This window comes from Apium graveolens, chromosome 4 (genome assembly GCF_009905375.1).
Source record: "Apium graveolens cultivar Ventura chromosome 4, ASM990537v1, whole genome shotgun sequence".
Lineage (NCBI taxonomy): Eukaryota > Viridiplantae > Streptophyta > Magnoliopsida > Apiales > Apiaceae > Apium > Apium graveolens.
This window is the reverse complement of record NC_133650.1, coordinates 214,575,047-214,589,047: the sequence shown is the minus strand read 5'-3', so window position 1 is coordinate 214,589,047 and position 14,001 is coordinate 214,575,047. Positions and strand designations below refer to the sequence as shown.

The window sequence follows — 14,001 nt, the reverse complement described above, 5'->3', positions numbered from 1 at the left end:
ACCGAAATAATATGTATAATAATTAACAATATATGAGCATTCTCATAGTACTCATGTAAGTCTTGGTCAAGAAGAAATGAACCAAGCTGATATCTTAACGCAATCAAGTCATAAAATATTCAGTATATATATACATATATACTTTTCACAATCTTCGAAATCCTCTGACATGTATAATATACACAGAGTTCCAGTTTATAACTGTATAAAAAATATCGTTGCAAGGTGATCTCATATATCTAACCTTGTCTCAACGTTTTTCCAAAAATCTTTGACATGCACAAGATAATCATTTACTAGATATAAGTTTAAAAGATGAAGTTACAAAATACTCCAATATACTTATATCTTTCCGAATACTACTTGAACTACCACCGTTCAAGTTATAATTAGTTTTAAAAGTTCATCACCCAGATGAGACTACAAGATAAGACTTGAATAGATTCAATCTTTGAAATATTATTGAATGAAATGAAGTTACGAGATACTTCATTAAGTCCTGATATATATCCATATATATATCTCTCATACATTTCCTGAAAACCTCTGTCATGTAAAGTATGAATAGAGTTGTAATATCCAATGAATTTGGAAAGGAGAAAACCTTGGCATAAACCTGATATCTTGCTGATCAGGAAAAGATACCAATAAGTAACCTTTTATACTATAGATGGATGAATTCCTCGCCGGTCATCACCCAGGCCGCATTAGGACCTCGCGCTAGACCGTTACCCAGCCACTCACGCGTAGATGGACTGTCACCCAGCCTCTTACACCTTCATAGACCGTACCCCGGCCTGTCGCTTATGCCGACTCAATTAGATGGACTTACTTCCCGAACGTTGGGCAAGTAATCAAATTGTTTTCTCAAAAAGCAACCTCGTTGCGAATATAAAATACACCACAGAGCCGGATCCCCAAGATTTTTGAGCGAATATTCAAGTCTCCTTCGAAAGAAAGATCTTAAATCTGAAAATGAGTTTTCGGATCCTCTCTAACTTTTAAAATCATTTTGAAGACTCGAAAACATTTTTTAGAATGTTTGGAGTAAAGCTGATTTAATGAAATAAATCAGTCCCGATATATTAGAAAATATCTGAATACTATTATTTAAATAATATTCCCATAAGGATAATCCTTATAAAATAATTGAAGTAAAAGTTTTAAAACTTATACTTGAAATGAATAATAAATAACCAAAGATATACTTATACGAAAGTATGATCTTTATTTGAATAATCGAAAATAGGTTTGATTATCGAAACATTATTCTTTAATAAAATAAAGAATATTATTTAATAATTAAGCGGAGTCATAAGTCCTCAAATGAATATTCAAAATAATATTCATTAAATAAAATAAGCGGAGTCATAAGTCCTCGAATGAATACTCAAAATAATATTCATTAAATAAAATAAGCGGAGTCATAAGTCCTCGAATGAATATTCAAAATAATATCCATTAAATAAAATAAGCGGAGTCATAAGTCCTCGAATGAATATTCAAAATAATATTCATTCAATAAAATAACGTTATCGAATAAACCTTATTCGATTAATAGTTTTGAAAACTATATCTATACATATATAAATAAATATATATATATATATATATTATACTCGAGAACATCGATTCCCGGTTTAGAAATATGTTCACCTTTGGGTCCCCTATACAAAGGGTATACGTAACTACTGCTTATCTCTAGCATAGGTATTATGCAACTATAAGCATTTGAATCAACAATTAGATATCAAGGTTACGAAACAAGTATGCATATATATACCATATCAACATGCTCCAATATATCGCAACATTTGCTAATAACAATCATGCATTTATCACAAGATAATGCATATACATATATACATCACAACAACAGTATAACGGGTAGAAAACTTGCCTAAGTCTTCCCGGATAGACTTAAGCTTAGAGTGGGTCCGATAACCTATGAACAACAACATAAGTCGGAATTAAACCCCGGTCGCTTAAGAAACTAGACTTTAACCAATTGAACCCTAACGTTCGCTTATGGTCACTTCTACGCTTAACGAATCACATAAGTCATTTGAGTACCCTCGGCTCCACCATTTTTAATAAATTAACCATTAAGAATTTTTAGGCGATTCTTTCGCGAGTACTCTACCAACTGCCTAATCCACTTTACATAATTGTTTTATACTCCAATTAGTCATTTAAGGGCCTTAACTAAGGTTTCAAAGTAAGGCGAGGGGTAATGGTTCGTTCGCGAAACGTCGTTACTTAAAACGGTCGTTTCTCGTACATCGGATTCAAGCGAACCAAAGATCAAAACGAAGCTTGAATCATAAACTATCTAATAATGGTAATGTTCAGTTCATAGTAGTTATTGTTCGGGTGCAAAAGTCATGCACAAAACAGTCTAAGGAAAATTGGGCATTACGACGGCTATACCTTAGCGATTCCCAAATTTTACCAAATCAATTCAATATCAAATCACCACCAATCAACACCAAACCAACCACAACAATCCAAACATCAACCACAAACAAACCAACATACTACTCCACCATTTTCTAAGTCAAAACATCCATGGATCATAATTTTAATACCAGGTATAATAACGGCTCAATAATTAACTACAATTACTTACATACATAACTAAACATGCTTAATCTCTCATTCACTAATTCAACAATTAAAACCTCCATTTACAATCCAAGCTCATACAAACTTATAACTTAAATCAAAGGGGAAAGCTTGGTTATACCTTCTTGGAGCTTCTTAATACCATCAAAGAGCCTTGAAATTCCTAAGAGAGCCCTGATCTAAGCTTAAACAACCTTGAAGTTCCAAAAGAAATCAAGAAATCAAAGTTAGTTCTTGAAAGTTACTATTCATTACTATTCATCATCATCTTTGATGAATTAATTAGCTAAGAAAGACATGATTTTTGAAGCTCAAACTTCTAGGATAACTAAGTTATAATATCAAGAAGCCATGGGAATTACCTTGAGAATTATGAATGAGCTAAGCTTGGACTTTGAATTTCTAAACCTCCATTTTTCATGAAAAAGTCGAAGCTACAAGGTGGGGAGAGAAGAAAGGTTGGATACAAGTGGTTGATTACTTGGTTAAAAATGTGATTAGAATACTTGGTGGAGGTTTAGTCTTGGATAAATATCTTGATTAATGCTTGCATCACCATGCTTACCTCACCATCTAGCCACTTGTCTAATTCTTATGGAGTGATGATGTCATCTATTTTCTACTCCACTTGATTAATCTCCCTTGCTTCTTTTACAAGCTTGTTTCTTGACCGTTTATTTGTTTTACGGTTCGCTTAACTTTCGTTTCGTTTATCGTTTGAGGGATCATACCCGGGATCTTATTACTTGGGTTCCCTTAACCTTTCTCAATACATTATATTCCTTTTATGATCCTCTCTTATAATCCTTGAATTTAAATCCTTTTAATCATGTTACCTTATACTCAATTCTTTCGGTATCTGGTGGATTTTTGGGAAAAATCAAAGTGTTCGGATTTGGATTCTGACGATCTTTATATACACTTATATACCACATAGAGTACTAATAATATCTCGGAAGATCAATAAAAGAACCCCTACATAGTGTGGTATGAAAAGTTTTCTTATTCAGCATAATCAGCAAAAGCACTATTCATAAGGGTTTCAAAAATTCCAAAAATTGGGGTTATTACAACCTCCAAGAAATTGGCAGCTTCCAGAAGTGTTTTTCCTATCCATTTTGCATCCTGCAAAATCAGCATCTCTGTAGTTAGTTATATCTATTGAAGAACCAGTATTTAAATCTAACTTGGTTACAGTGGCCATAGGAGTTGATGCAGTTGAGTAGTCTTGCATTCCAAATCTTTTGAGTAAGTTCCTGGTATATTTGGATTGATTTATGAAGATTCCTTCATCAGTCTGTTTGACTTGTAACCCTAGAAAGTAACTCAATTATCCCATCATACTCATTTTATACCTAGACTGCATTAGCTCTTGTGAAGCTACTCTCTAGCAGAAATAGAGCAAGTGTTTCATACAAGGCCCTTGGAGCTTGCTTCAATCCATAGAGTACTTTATCCAGTAAGTAGACATGATCTGGATACTTTGGATCAATGAACCCTGGAGGTTGTTCAGCATAAACTTCCTCTTCGAGTTCTCCATTTAAGAATGCACTTTTCACATCCATTTGGAACACTTTAAAATTCTGGTGAGCAGCATAGGCAAGAAAGATCTCTATTTCCTCTAACCTTGCAACCGGAGCAAATGTCTCATCATAATCAATGCCTTCATGTTGTGAGTAACCCTTTGCAACCAGTCTTGCTTTGTTCCTTGTAACAATGCCCTCACTATAAGTTTTGTTTCTGAACACCCACTTTGTGCCAACTACATATATGTTCTTTGGTCTTGGCACAAGAGTCCAGACTTTGTTCCTTTCAAACTCATTGAGTTCCTCTTGCATTGTTGTGACCCAGTCAGCATCTTACAGAGCTTCTTCAACCTTCTTAGATTCAGTTTGAGATAGAAAAGAATGGTAGAGACATTCATTTTCAGTGGATTTTCTTGTTCTTATACCACTGTCAGGATTTCCAATGATTAAGTCAGGTGTGTGTGACTTAGACCATTATATTGCTAATGGAAGTTGACTCCTAGAAGAAGAACCTCCCCTCTGATCCATGAATTCTATGGTATTCCCTTGAGTAGTACCACTATTATTTCCTGATGCTCCCCCTGAATCAGTGTCCCCATTGTTATCAGTAGTTGACTCATCAGAGTTTGAGGAAGATGAGTCTGATGATCTTTCTACTGATATTTCTTGAGTTGAATAACTTGTTGTAATCTCTGGATTTATGTCATGTTGCTCCCCCTCAACATATGCTTCTCTGTCAGAAGTATTCCCACTATTTTGTGGAACCTCAGAGCTTCGAGTGATATCAGGATTTACTGAATCAGAGTCAGGATTTAGAATTTGTTGTGCAAGATATGCATGTACTATAAAAAGATAAAGTCAAATTTGCAACCCTAAGTAAGTTGTATTGTAATCTAAGTTTGCATTTTTGTATCGTAACATTTAAGTCTATAAAAATGTAATAGACTAGAATGGAGTATTTTTCTATAAACAGCCTGAAGCCTAAGAATAAGCTCTGGAAGAAGATCATGAAGATCATGCCTCGGAGAAAGTGTAAAGAAGCTTGGAGTTGAATAAATCTGTTTTGTGAAAAACATTCCAAGTCAAGAAATCTACAAGTCACATATTAAGTGTGACGGCCTCAACCCCGGGGTCAGGGGCTGACGTCATTAAAATATAATAAACCACAAATTTAATATTATTATAGTAACACGACCCCAAGCCAAGATCAGATACAGGTTCAAGTATCATTAGGTTAAAAAACTACAACTAACTTATTCAACAAGCCTGACACTCTAAATTTATTACAGCAACTCATCAGACCTCATGGTCTGATACAAACTACCTCAGAGGAGCCAGGTTCGGAAGGGGCTGAGACTCGGTTCTGCCAAGGTCGGATGGGTCTTCTAGGCATCTGCAATATATATACACAAAAAAAGCTGCAAGGGTGAGCAACCAATTGCTCAATAGTACCACTATATGAATAACATGTAAAGCAATTTATAAAAACAGTTATATTAACATAAATCATAACTTATTTACAAAAACAAGTAAAAGAGGTATAAACTGGATATCAACAACTAGCATCCTCTGTAAACTTATCATCAGTTGTGTGTTGTGTGAATACCAGGGTCCAATTTCTAAAGCTATACATCGCTTTTCTGCTTTAACTGCAGAATTTATAGTCGGCCAATTAAAGAATAGAGTTTTTAGCATGCTATTTTCATTTCTAAATCCACTGTTCCACTACAGGAAACACAAAATCATCTGTTCCGTTACGGGAACCACTAAACCAAAATCAGATATATATTTGGACGAATCCTAGGGACAGCTGATCAGTCTATCCCACCACAAACCTGTTCCGAAACTTAGAGACTAGCTAAGTCTCTGTCACGCTGGACTAAGCGGTTTAAATAGGGCGTGCAACCGACATAGCCTCTTACGCAAACCCGTTGGGCCGTTACGGGCCTCTTACACAACTATCCAATATCTGATTCATTTTATCCAGTTTCCAAAACCACTTATACCTATCTCTTTTAAAATAATTGTATCACAACACAATATACAAAACCTTTCCAATTTTAATCACAATCTAGAGATAGGCATTTTCCAAAGTTACTTTTCCCCAAAACACAATTTAAACGAATATTTTTAAATACAGGGGATACGTAACTTAAAACGTTCTGTTCCACTACGAGAATAAAAAAAGTATATTCATATATGTTGAACCATAAAAGAATGGTCAAGGCTACTTGCCTTGCGAAGCTTTTCAACTAACACTAGCTCGACTTTAAACTGACTTTACTTTTGAGTCCTTCGACTGGAACCTACAGAATCAAAATATCCTAGGTTAGACGACCAGTTATGCATGACATATCCTCGCTAAACACTTTACCTAAACAACAATAATACCCGACTCATACTTATACATATTAATATAGTACATGTAACAATCAGGGTTCATTTAGTATTTATTTATAAATATATACGCTCGATTTGTATTTCGTATTTAAAATAATTTTCAGAAAATTTGGACAGCGACTCCTCTATTTATAGGACTACCCGTCGAAACATAATCAACGTCAAATTCCCAACAAACCCATGTCTGCAATTCATAACTCGATACGAGACGCAACAAAAATACTTATTTACGGCTCAAAAATAATTTATACAAATCATTTTCATTTATTTTATTTATTTAGGACTCGGAACGTATCATCACCGTCCACCGTCTACTCGTCAAAATTCATCGCGGACGGCGGCAAAATTTTCGGGGAACCTGCTTATTCGGGTTCGAACACCAAATATGTCACTGATTATTTTAGAAATCATTCCCCACACGAAATACGTTTAATTACGAATAATAATCATTTAATTTCCTGCGTAATATCAAAATTCCAAATTAAACAAGCCCAAACATGCTGTAATCGAACAACAGAGGTAACTAAAGCAACACCACACACCCGTACACACGAGCGCAGCACGCGCGCGCGATACACACACACTGCCAAAAACACACACACGAGCATAGTATATACACACACAGGAATCACACATGCATCACATGGATATATACACGAGTATGTATATATATACATATCAATAGTAACAAAATTGAATTCACTCAGGCCAGCCACCTGAATTGCAGCCGAGAACTCACTGGGGAAGAACGAAACGGCCGGAAAAACAGGGGAAATCGGAGAAGAAAATAGGCGGCGGAGACGGGACAAAGAAAAGGGGAAGGGGAAGATGAGGTGAGGGAGAGACTAAGATAAGAGAGTGAGAAATTGAGGGAAACAAGAGAGTGTGAAAGAGATGAGAAGAGAGGTTGAGGGGGAGGTAACAGGGGGAAGAAGAAAATGGGGGGGGTAATTGTTTAATTATTATTTTTTTGTGTTGTCCACTCTATCACACAAACACGTAGCAACAGGTTTCTGTTAAACTGACACGTAGATGCAAGGATAAATACGAAACTTTTAAAGCTCGGTTTGTCCTACAATTCGATTTTAACGAATAAATTTGTAGCGATAATGACCCAAAAATTTACCAAACTAGTTTTAAAATTCTCAGCATAATAAGATAGTAATAAAATAAAAGTTTCATAATTTTTAAACCATTTTTGAAATACAACTCATACCTGCATTTAATGATTAAACGAAACAACGCGCAGGTGAATTTAATCCGAAAAATTTCCAAACTAATTTTAAAATTCTAATAATATTTAAAACTTATTAAAATATATGTTTCGTAATTTTTGAAGAATTCTGGAATTAAATACTGATTTTACAATTAAATACAATCAGAAAATTATTTAAGGATATATAATTATTGAAATATTAATCTCCAAATTTTATAAAATCCCAAAAATAATTATTGAAATTATAAAATCATAAAAACAATTTTAGAGACAATCCAAATATTTATGAAAATAAATATGCCATAAAACCACTTTTAAATGTGAAAACTAATCAATACCGCTCATTAATTAATTACGCAAATAACCCCTATATACAAACATTTACATATAATAATAATAAAATAACACACGGCTGACAGAACCCAATACACATATTTTATTTAATTAATTATTCATAATTACATATTTAAATAATACAAAAATATACAAGTCGTTATATCCTTCCCCCCTTAAAAAGATTTTGTCCTCAGAATCTTAACTAATTAAATAAGTGAGGATATTTGTCAAACATATCTGACTCTAACTCCCAAGTTGACTCTTTTACTCTAGGATTTCTCAAAAGTACTTTAACTAGAGGAATAGACTTATTTCTAAGAACTCGCTCTTTACGATCTAAAATCTGGATTGGCTGCTCCACATAAGATAAATTAGACTGAAGTTCGATTAGTTCATATTCTATAACTTGATTCGAATCAGGAATATATGGCTTCAATATGGACACGTGAAAGATATTATGAATATGCTGCAACTGCGGTGACAACGCTATCTCGTAAGCGACCTTTCCTATTTTCTTTAAAACTTCAAATGGTCATATGTACCTTGGGCTAAGCTTACCTTTTTGACTAAATCGAACTAACCCTTTCCAAGGTGATACTTTTAACAATACCAATGATCCTACTTCAAAATTCATATCTTTTTGATATAAATCTGCATTCTTCCTCTATCTATCTTGGGCTGCTTTTAATCTTTTCTGAATCAGTGCTACTGCATCTTTAGTCTACTGCACTAGCTCAGATCCTAGAACTTTCTTTTATCCTACTCCTTCCCAATAAAATGCTGCCAGGTATAAAATCTCATTCTGATTAGTTCCGTTTGGTCGATTCCGGCACCAGGTGGACTGTTAGCTAGTTCTACACTTGCGTCCATATAGGGTTTCATAGGGTGGCATTCCGATGCTAGCATGGTAACTGTTGTTGTAAGAAAACTCAATCAATGGCAGGTGATCATCCCAGTTTCCCTTGAAATCCAAAGCACAAACCCTCAACATGACTTCTATTATCTGAATCGTTCTCTCACTTTGACCATCGGTCTAAGGATGATAAGTGGTGCTCATATTTAGCTTGGTCCCTAGACATTCTTGAAACTTAGTCCAAAATCTTGAATTAAATCTCGGGTCTCCGTCGTATACAATCGACACAGGAACGGTCACAATTTCATCCAAATACAGCTTAACTAGCTTATCCAAAGAGCACTTTTTATTGATCGGGAGGAAATATGCTGACTTTGTCAATCTGTCGATGATTACCCAAATAGCATCGTGATTCGATTTCGTCTTTGGTAGTCCCACTACAAAATCCATCGCAATGTCTTTCCATTTCCATTGTGGAATCTCTAAGAGCTGCAGGAATCCACTTGGCCTTTGATGCTCTGCTTCTGGCACACATGATATTTCCTAACCCAATTTGCAATTTCTTTCTTCATTCCTGGCCACCAGAAGTTCTTCTTCAAATCTTGATACATTTTAGTGCTTCCCGGGTGAATAGAAAACCTAGAATTATGGGCTTTTTGCAAAATTTCATTCTTCAGCTCGGTCACATTGGGGATCCATATTCTTGAGGAAAACCTGAATATACCTTTGCTATCCTTTTGAGTACAAACTTCTTCCCCAGTCAAACTATCAAATGCTTGATTTATAACTTCTTCTTGACACTTCCTAATTCTTTCCATCAATTCTGGCTGAAAAGTGATCTCATATAATTTCTCTTTATTATCTTGTAGAACTTGAACTTTAATTTCCATCTTTTCCAATTCTTTTGCTAGTTCCTCAGAAACTTTGATCGCATTCAATCTTTCCTTCCTTCTTGAGGCATCTGCTACCACATTGGCTTTGCCCGGATGATAATTAATAAAATAATTATAATCCTTAATCAGCTTCAACCATCTTCGTTGTCTCATATTTAAGTCCTTCTGGGTAAATATGTACTTTAAACTTTTATGGTCCGTATAGATCTCGCACTTTTCTCCGTACAAGTAATGTCTCCACAGCTTCAATGTGAACAATATTACAGCTAGTTTCAAATCATGTAGTGGATACTTCTGCTCATGGGGTTTTAACTGTCTGGACGTATAAGCAATAACTTTATCATGTTACATCAACGCACAGCCCAAACCTTTCAAAGAAGCATCACTGTAGATCACGGAATTTCTCATTTCATCTGGAAATGTTAGCACTGGTGCTGTCACCAATCTCTTCTTCAACTCCTGGAAACTCACTTCATATTTCACAGTCCAAACAAACTTTTTATTCTTCGTGGTCAGCTTGGTCAATGGAGTTGCAATCTTGGAAAAGTCTTTTACAAATCTCCGGTAGTAACCTGCTAACCCAAAAAAACTTCAAACTTCTGTCGGGGTCTTTAATTGTTCCCATATGGATACAGCTTTAATCTTTACATGATCCACCTTGATACCATATTTACCCACTATATGACCCAAAAATTGAACTTCATCCAACCAAAATTCACATTTTGAAAACTTAGCGTACAACTGCTTCTCTCTCAGCCTTTATAGAGAAATCCTCGGATATTCAGCATGGTCTTCTTTAGTCTTTGAGTAAATGAGGATGTCATCAATAAATAAAATAATAAACTTATCCAAGTACTCCTACACCCGGTTCATTAAATCCATGAAAGCCGCTGGTGCATTGGTCAATCCAAACGACATTACTAAGAACTCATAATGGCCATACCTTATTCTGAATGCGGTCTTTGGTATGTCCTCGGGGCTTGATCTTCAGCTGATGATAGCCCGATCTCAAATCAATCTTCGAGAAATAGCACGCTCCTTTAAGCTGGTCAAACAAATCATCAATCCTGGGTAGGGGATACTTATTCTTGATGGTTAACTTATTCAACTCCCGGTAATCAATACATAATCTCATGCTTCCATCTTTCTTCTTTACAAATAACACTGGTGCGCCCCATGGCAATACACTTGGTCTAATTACTCCCTTATCCAAAAGTTCCTGAAGTTACTTAGCTTTTTCCTTCATTTCCACTGGGGCCATACGATAGGGAGCCTTTGAAACTGGTTCTGCTCCAGGAATTAAATCAATAGAAAACTCGATTTCATGATCTGGTCGCAATCCTGGTAACTCATCTAGAAAAACATCCGAAAATTCCCTAACTATTGGAATCTCGTCTAGATTAGGTGCCTCTTTCTCAATGTCTACAATATGGGCTATGTAGGCTTCGTATCCTTGTCTCAATAATTTCTTTGCTTCCAGTATCGAGAGAAATTTCTTTTCTTGTTTTTTTCCTTGATAGTTTATCCTGACATTATTTTTTGTATACATCGCAATCATCTTTTTCTTACAGTCAATATCTGCCTTATGCTGGGATAACCAATCCATTCCTATAATCACATCAAACTCTCCTAACTCGATGGGTATTAGGTCCGCTGAAAAGGAATGCCCGTGGATTTCTAGTTGACACTTAGGATAAAATTGGCTTACTGAAACTCTATCTTGGTTGGCCACTTCTATGGTCAAGGGCTCAGCTAAGTCTTCCAACATTAAATCCATCTTACTCACACATTCTTTCGATATAAAAGACTTAGAAGCTCCTGAATCAAACAAAACTTTAACAGGTACGGAATTAAGAGAAAGCGTACCTGCAACTACATCTGAGTCCTGAGCATCGGGTCTCTTGGTCATATTGAAGGTTGTGGATCTAGTTGTGCTGGTTGCTGGTCCTTGGGATGCACTACCTCCTACGCTGCCCTGAGTAGCGACCTTACAATTCCTGGAAATGTGTCCAACCTTACCACACTTGAAGCAGGTAACTCTGGGATTCCCTGAACTGCACTCTGACGCGTAATGGCCTTTCTGATCACATTTAAAACATTGGATGTCCTTTCTACATTGGCCACTATGCCTCTTGCCACACGACTTAAATTCCACTACTGGATTAATTGACTGGGATGGGGTAGAAGCAACTGAGGTGGCACTTGGCCTTACCTGAGAAAAACCTTGTCTTCTGAATCTCTTGTTCATATTTTGGCCAAATCACATCGGGAACTTCTGACTGGATTATTCTTGATCCGCCTTGTCAGTAACGCTTCCGGACTTCCTATTCTTATCGCCCTTTTCTTTGACGGCCAGCTTCTGATCACTCTCAGTCACGAGGGCGGCCTGAACTACGAAAATATACGTCTTAAGTTGCAAAGCCACCATTCCACTACGAATCTCAGGCTTCAATCCTTGTTGAAACCTCTTTGTTTTCTAAATCTCCATACTCACATATCTAGGAGCTAATCAGGCCAATTCCGTGAACTTGGCCTCATATTCCGACACACTTCTTACACCTTATTTCAACTCCAGAAACTCGACTTCCAACTGATTCTGTAAACAATCTGGAAAATACTTTTCCAAAAATAACTCAGTAAACCTGGTCCAAAAAATAGGACCCTCTCCTTCCAATGCACGAGTGGTTTCCCACCAAAAATTCACTTCACCCTTAAGAAAATAGCTCGCATAATCCGTTTTAGAATCATCACTTACTTGAATGAGGGTAAAAGCCTTCTCCATTTCCTTAAGCCAAACTCGGGCAGCAACAGGGCCTACTTCGCCTTTAAACTCTGGGGGTTTGACAGACTGGAAAGATTTGAAACTAGTGGGTTGGTTCGACTCTCTTTGCTGGTGATATTGCTGAAGCTGCAGCAGTTTTTGTTGGATTTGTTGGTGTTGTTATTGTATGAATTGCTGTTGTTATTGCTGCTGTTGCAGAAATTGATGTTGCTGCTGCTGGAATTGTTCTTGCTGATGAGCCATCCGATTAGATTGTTGGCGCAGCAAATCTAGCAATTCATCCATGGCTGAGCCCCCAACAGAGTCTCTACTAGAGGAATTGGACGGGATATTCTTATTGGGCGGCATTCTCCTGAAACACAACAAAAAGTTTAATATGAAAATTATGCCCCCGGGTAGCATCATTTTTATGCATCAGGAGAACGTTTCCATAATAAAATATTCCCCTCCTTATTTACTTGGGGTCCACCCACGATGCATGGCTAAATTTAACAAGACCAGTAACAAATACAACAATAACAGTAGCAGTAATAACAACAGGGAAATTTTTTTATAAAACTCAACAACAACTTTTATATAAAAGAACTACAATACAACAGCAGTACAAATATCTATCCAACAACTACAGTATATCACTAAAAATAGAACTGAATACATAACAAAATTGGTTGTCATAACAGCCTCCGCCTAATACATGCTACAACAACATAATATACATATAAAACAACTACAGAACTCCTGTTGAACCAACTTTAAGCTCTGTCTATCCCTGCTACAACTCCACTCTAACCACTGCAACTGCCACCAATAGAGCCTAACTCGAACACCAACCAGTTAACCAGGTCCTGGTACTAAATGGCCCTAAACTCAGAACTAAAAAAAGGGTCAATAGACCTAGCTCGCTCAACCACAATCTGAGTCAAAGACCTCACTCGGGCCTGGATATCAGGTGAGGGGACAGGGATGCCCTGAAAGGGTCCAACTGGCACTTGATCAAGATGTGCGGCCAGCTCCAGGCTCTGCTCTTTTATAAAGGACCTGTTCACCGCTCGGTGAACATGATATAGAATCGGGGAGGAGGCACTGGTAGGAGCAGATGGAGGAACTGGAGGTCTAGAGGAGGAAGAGCTGGGTCCACAGCCTGGTGGAAAGTCCCTAATAGCAGATACTGATCTTTATACCCAGCTAGGACGGGCACTAGGTCCTGACATGTCTCACGGAACAAGCTGAGGCACTAACGGGGGAGGCATAGGAGTCTCCTCAGCTACAACGTCTAAGGTCCTCTCTGAGTCTGAAATGTCTGAGTTTGATCTGTTCTCCTGGGATGGAGAACTGGAGATCACTATGGGCCATTATCAATAGTATAAATA

At 36.7% G+C, this 14,001-nt stretch overlaps 1 protein-coding gene across 1 annotated transcript; it reads right to left on the bottom strand.

The window, feature by feature from the left end:
• Positions 1–11,074: 11,074 nt before the first annotated feature.
• LOC141719357 (uncharacterized) lies at positions 11,075–12,097 on the bottom strand. The gene is made up of 2 exons (XM_074521730.1): positions 11,716–12,097; positions 11,075–11,667 (listed from the first exon to the last, which is right to left on the bottom strand). Exons 1-2 carry the CDS (start codon positions 12,095–12,097, stop codon positions 11,075–11,077), a joined length of 975 nt encoding a protein of 324 aa, XP_074377831.1.
• Between the last annotated feature and the right edge of the window lie 1,904 nt (positions 12,098–14,001).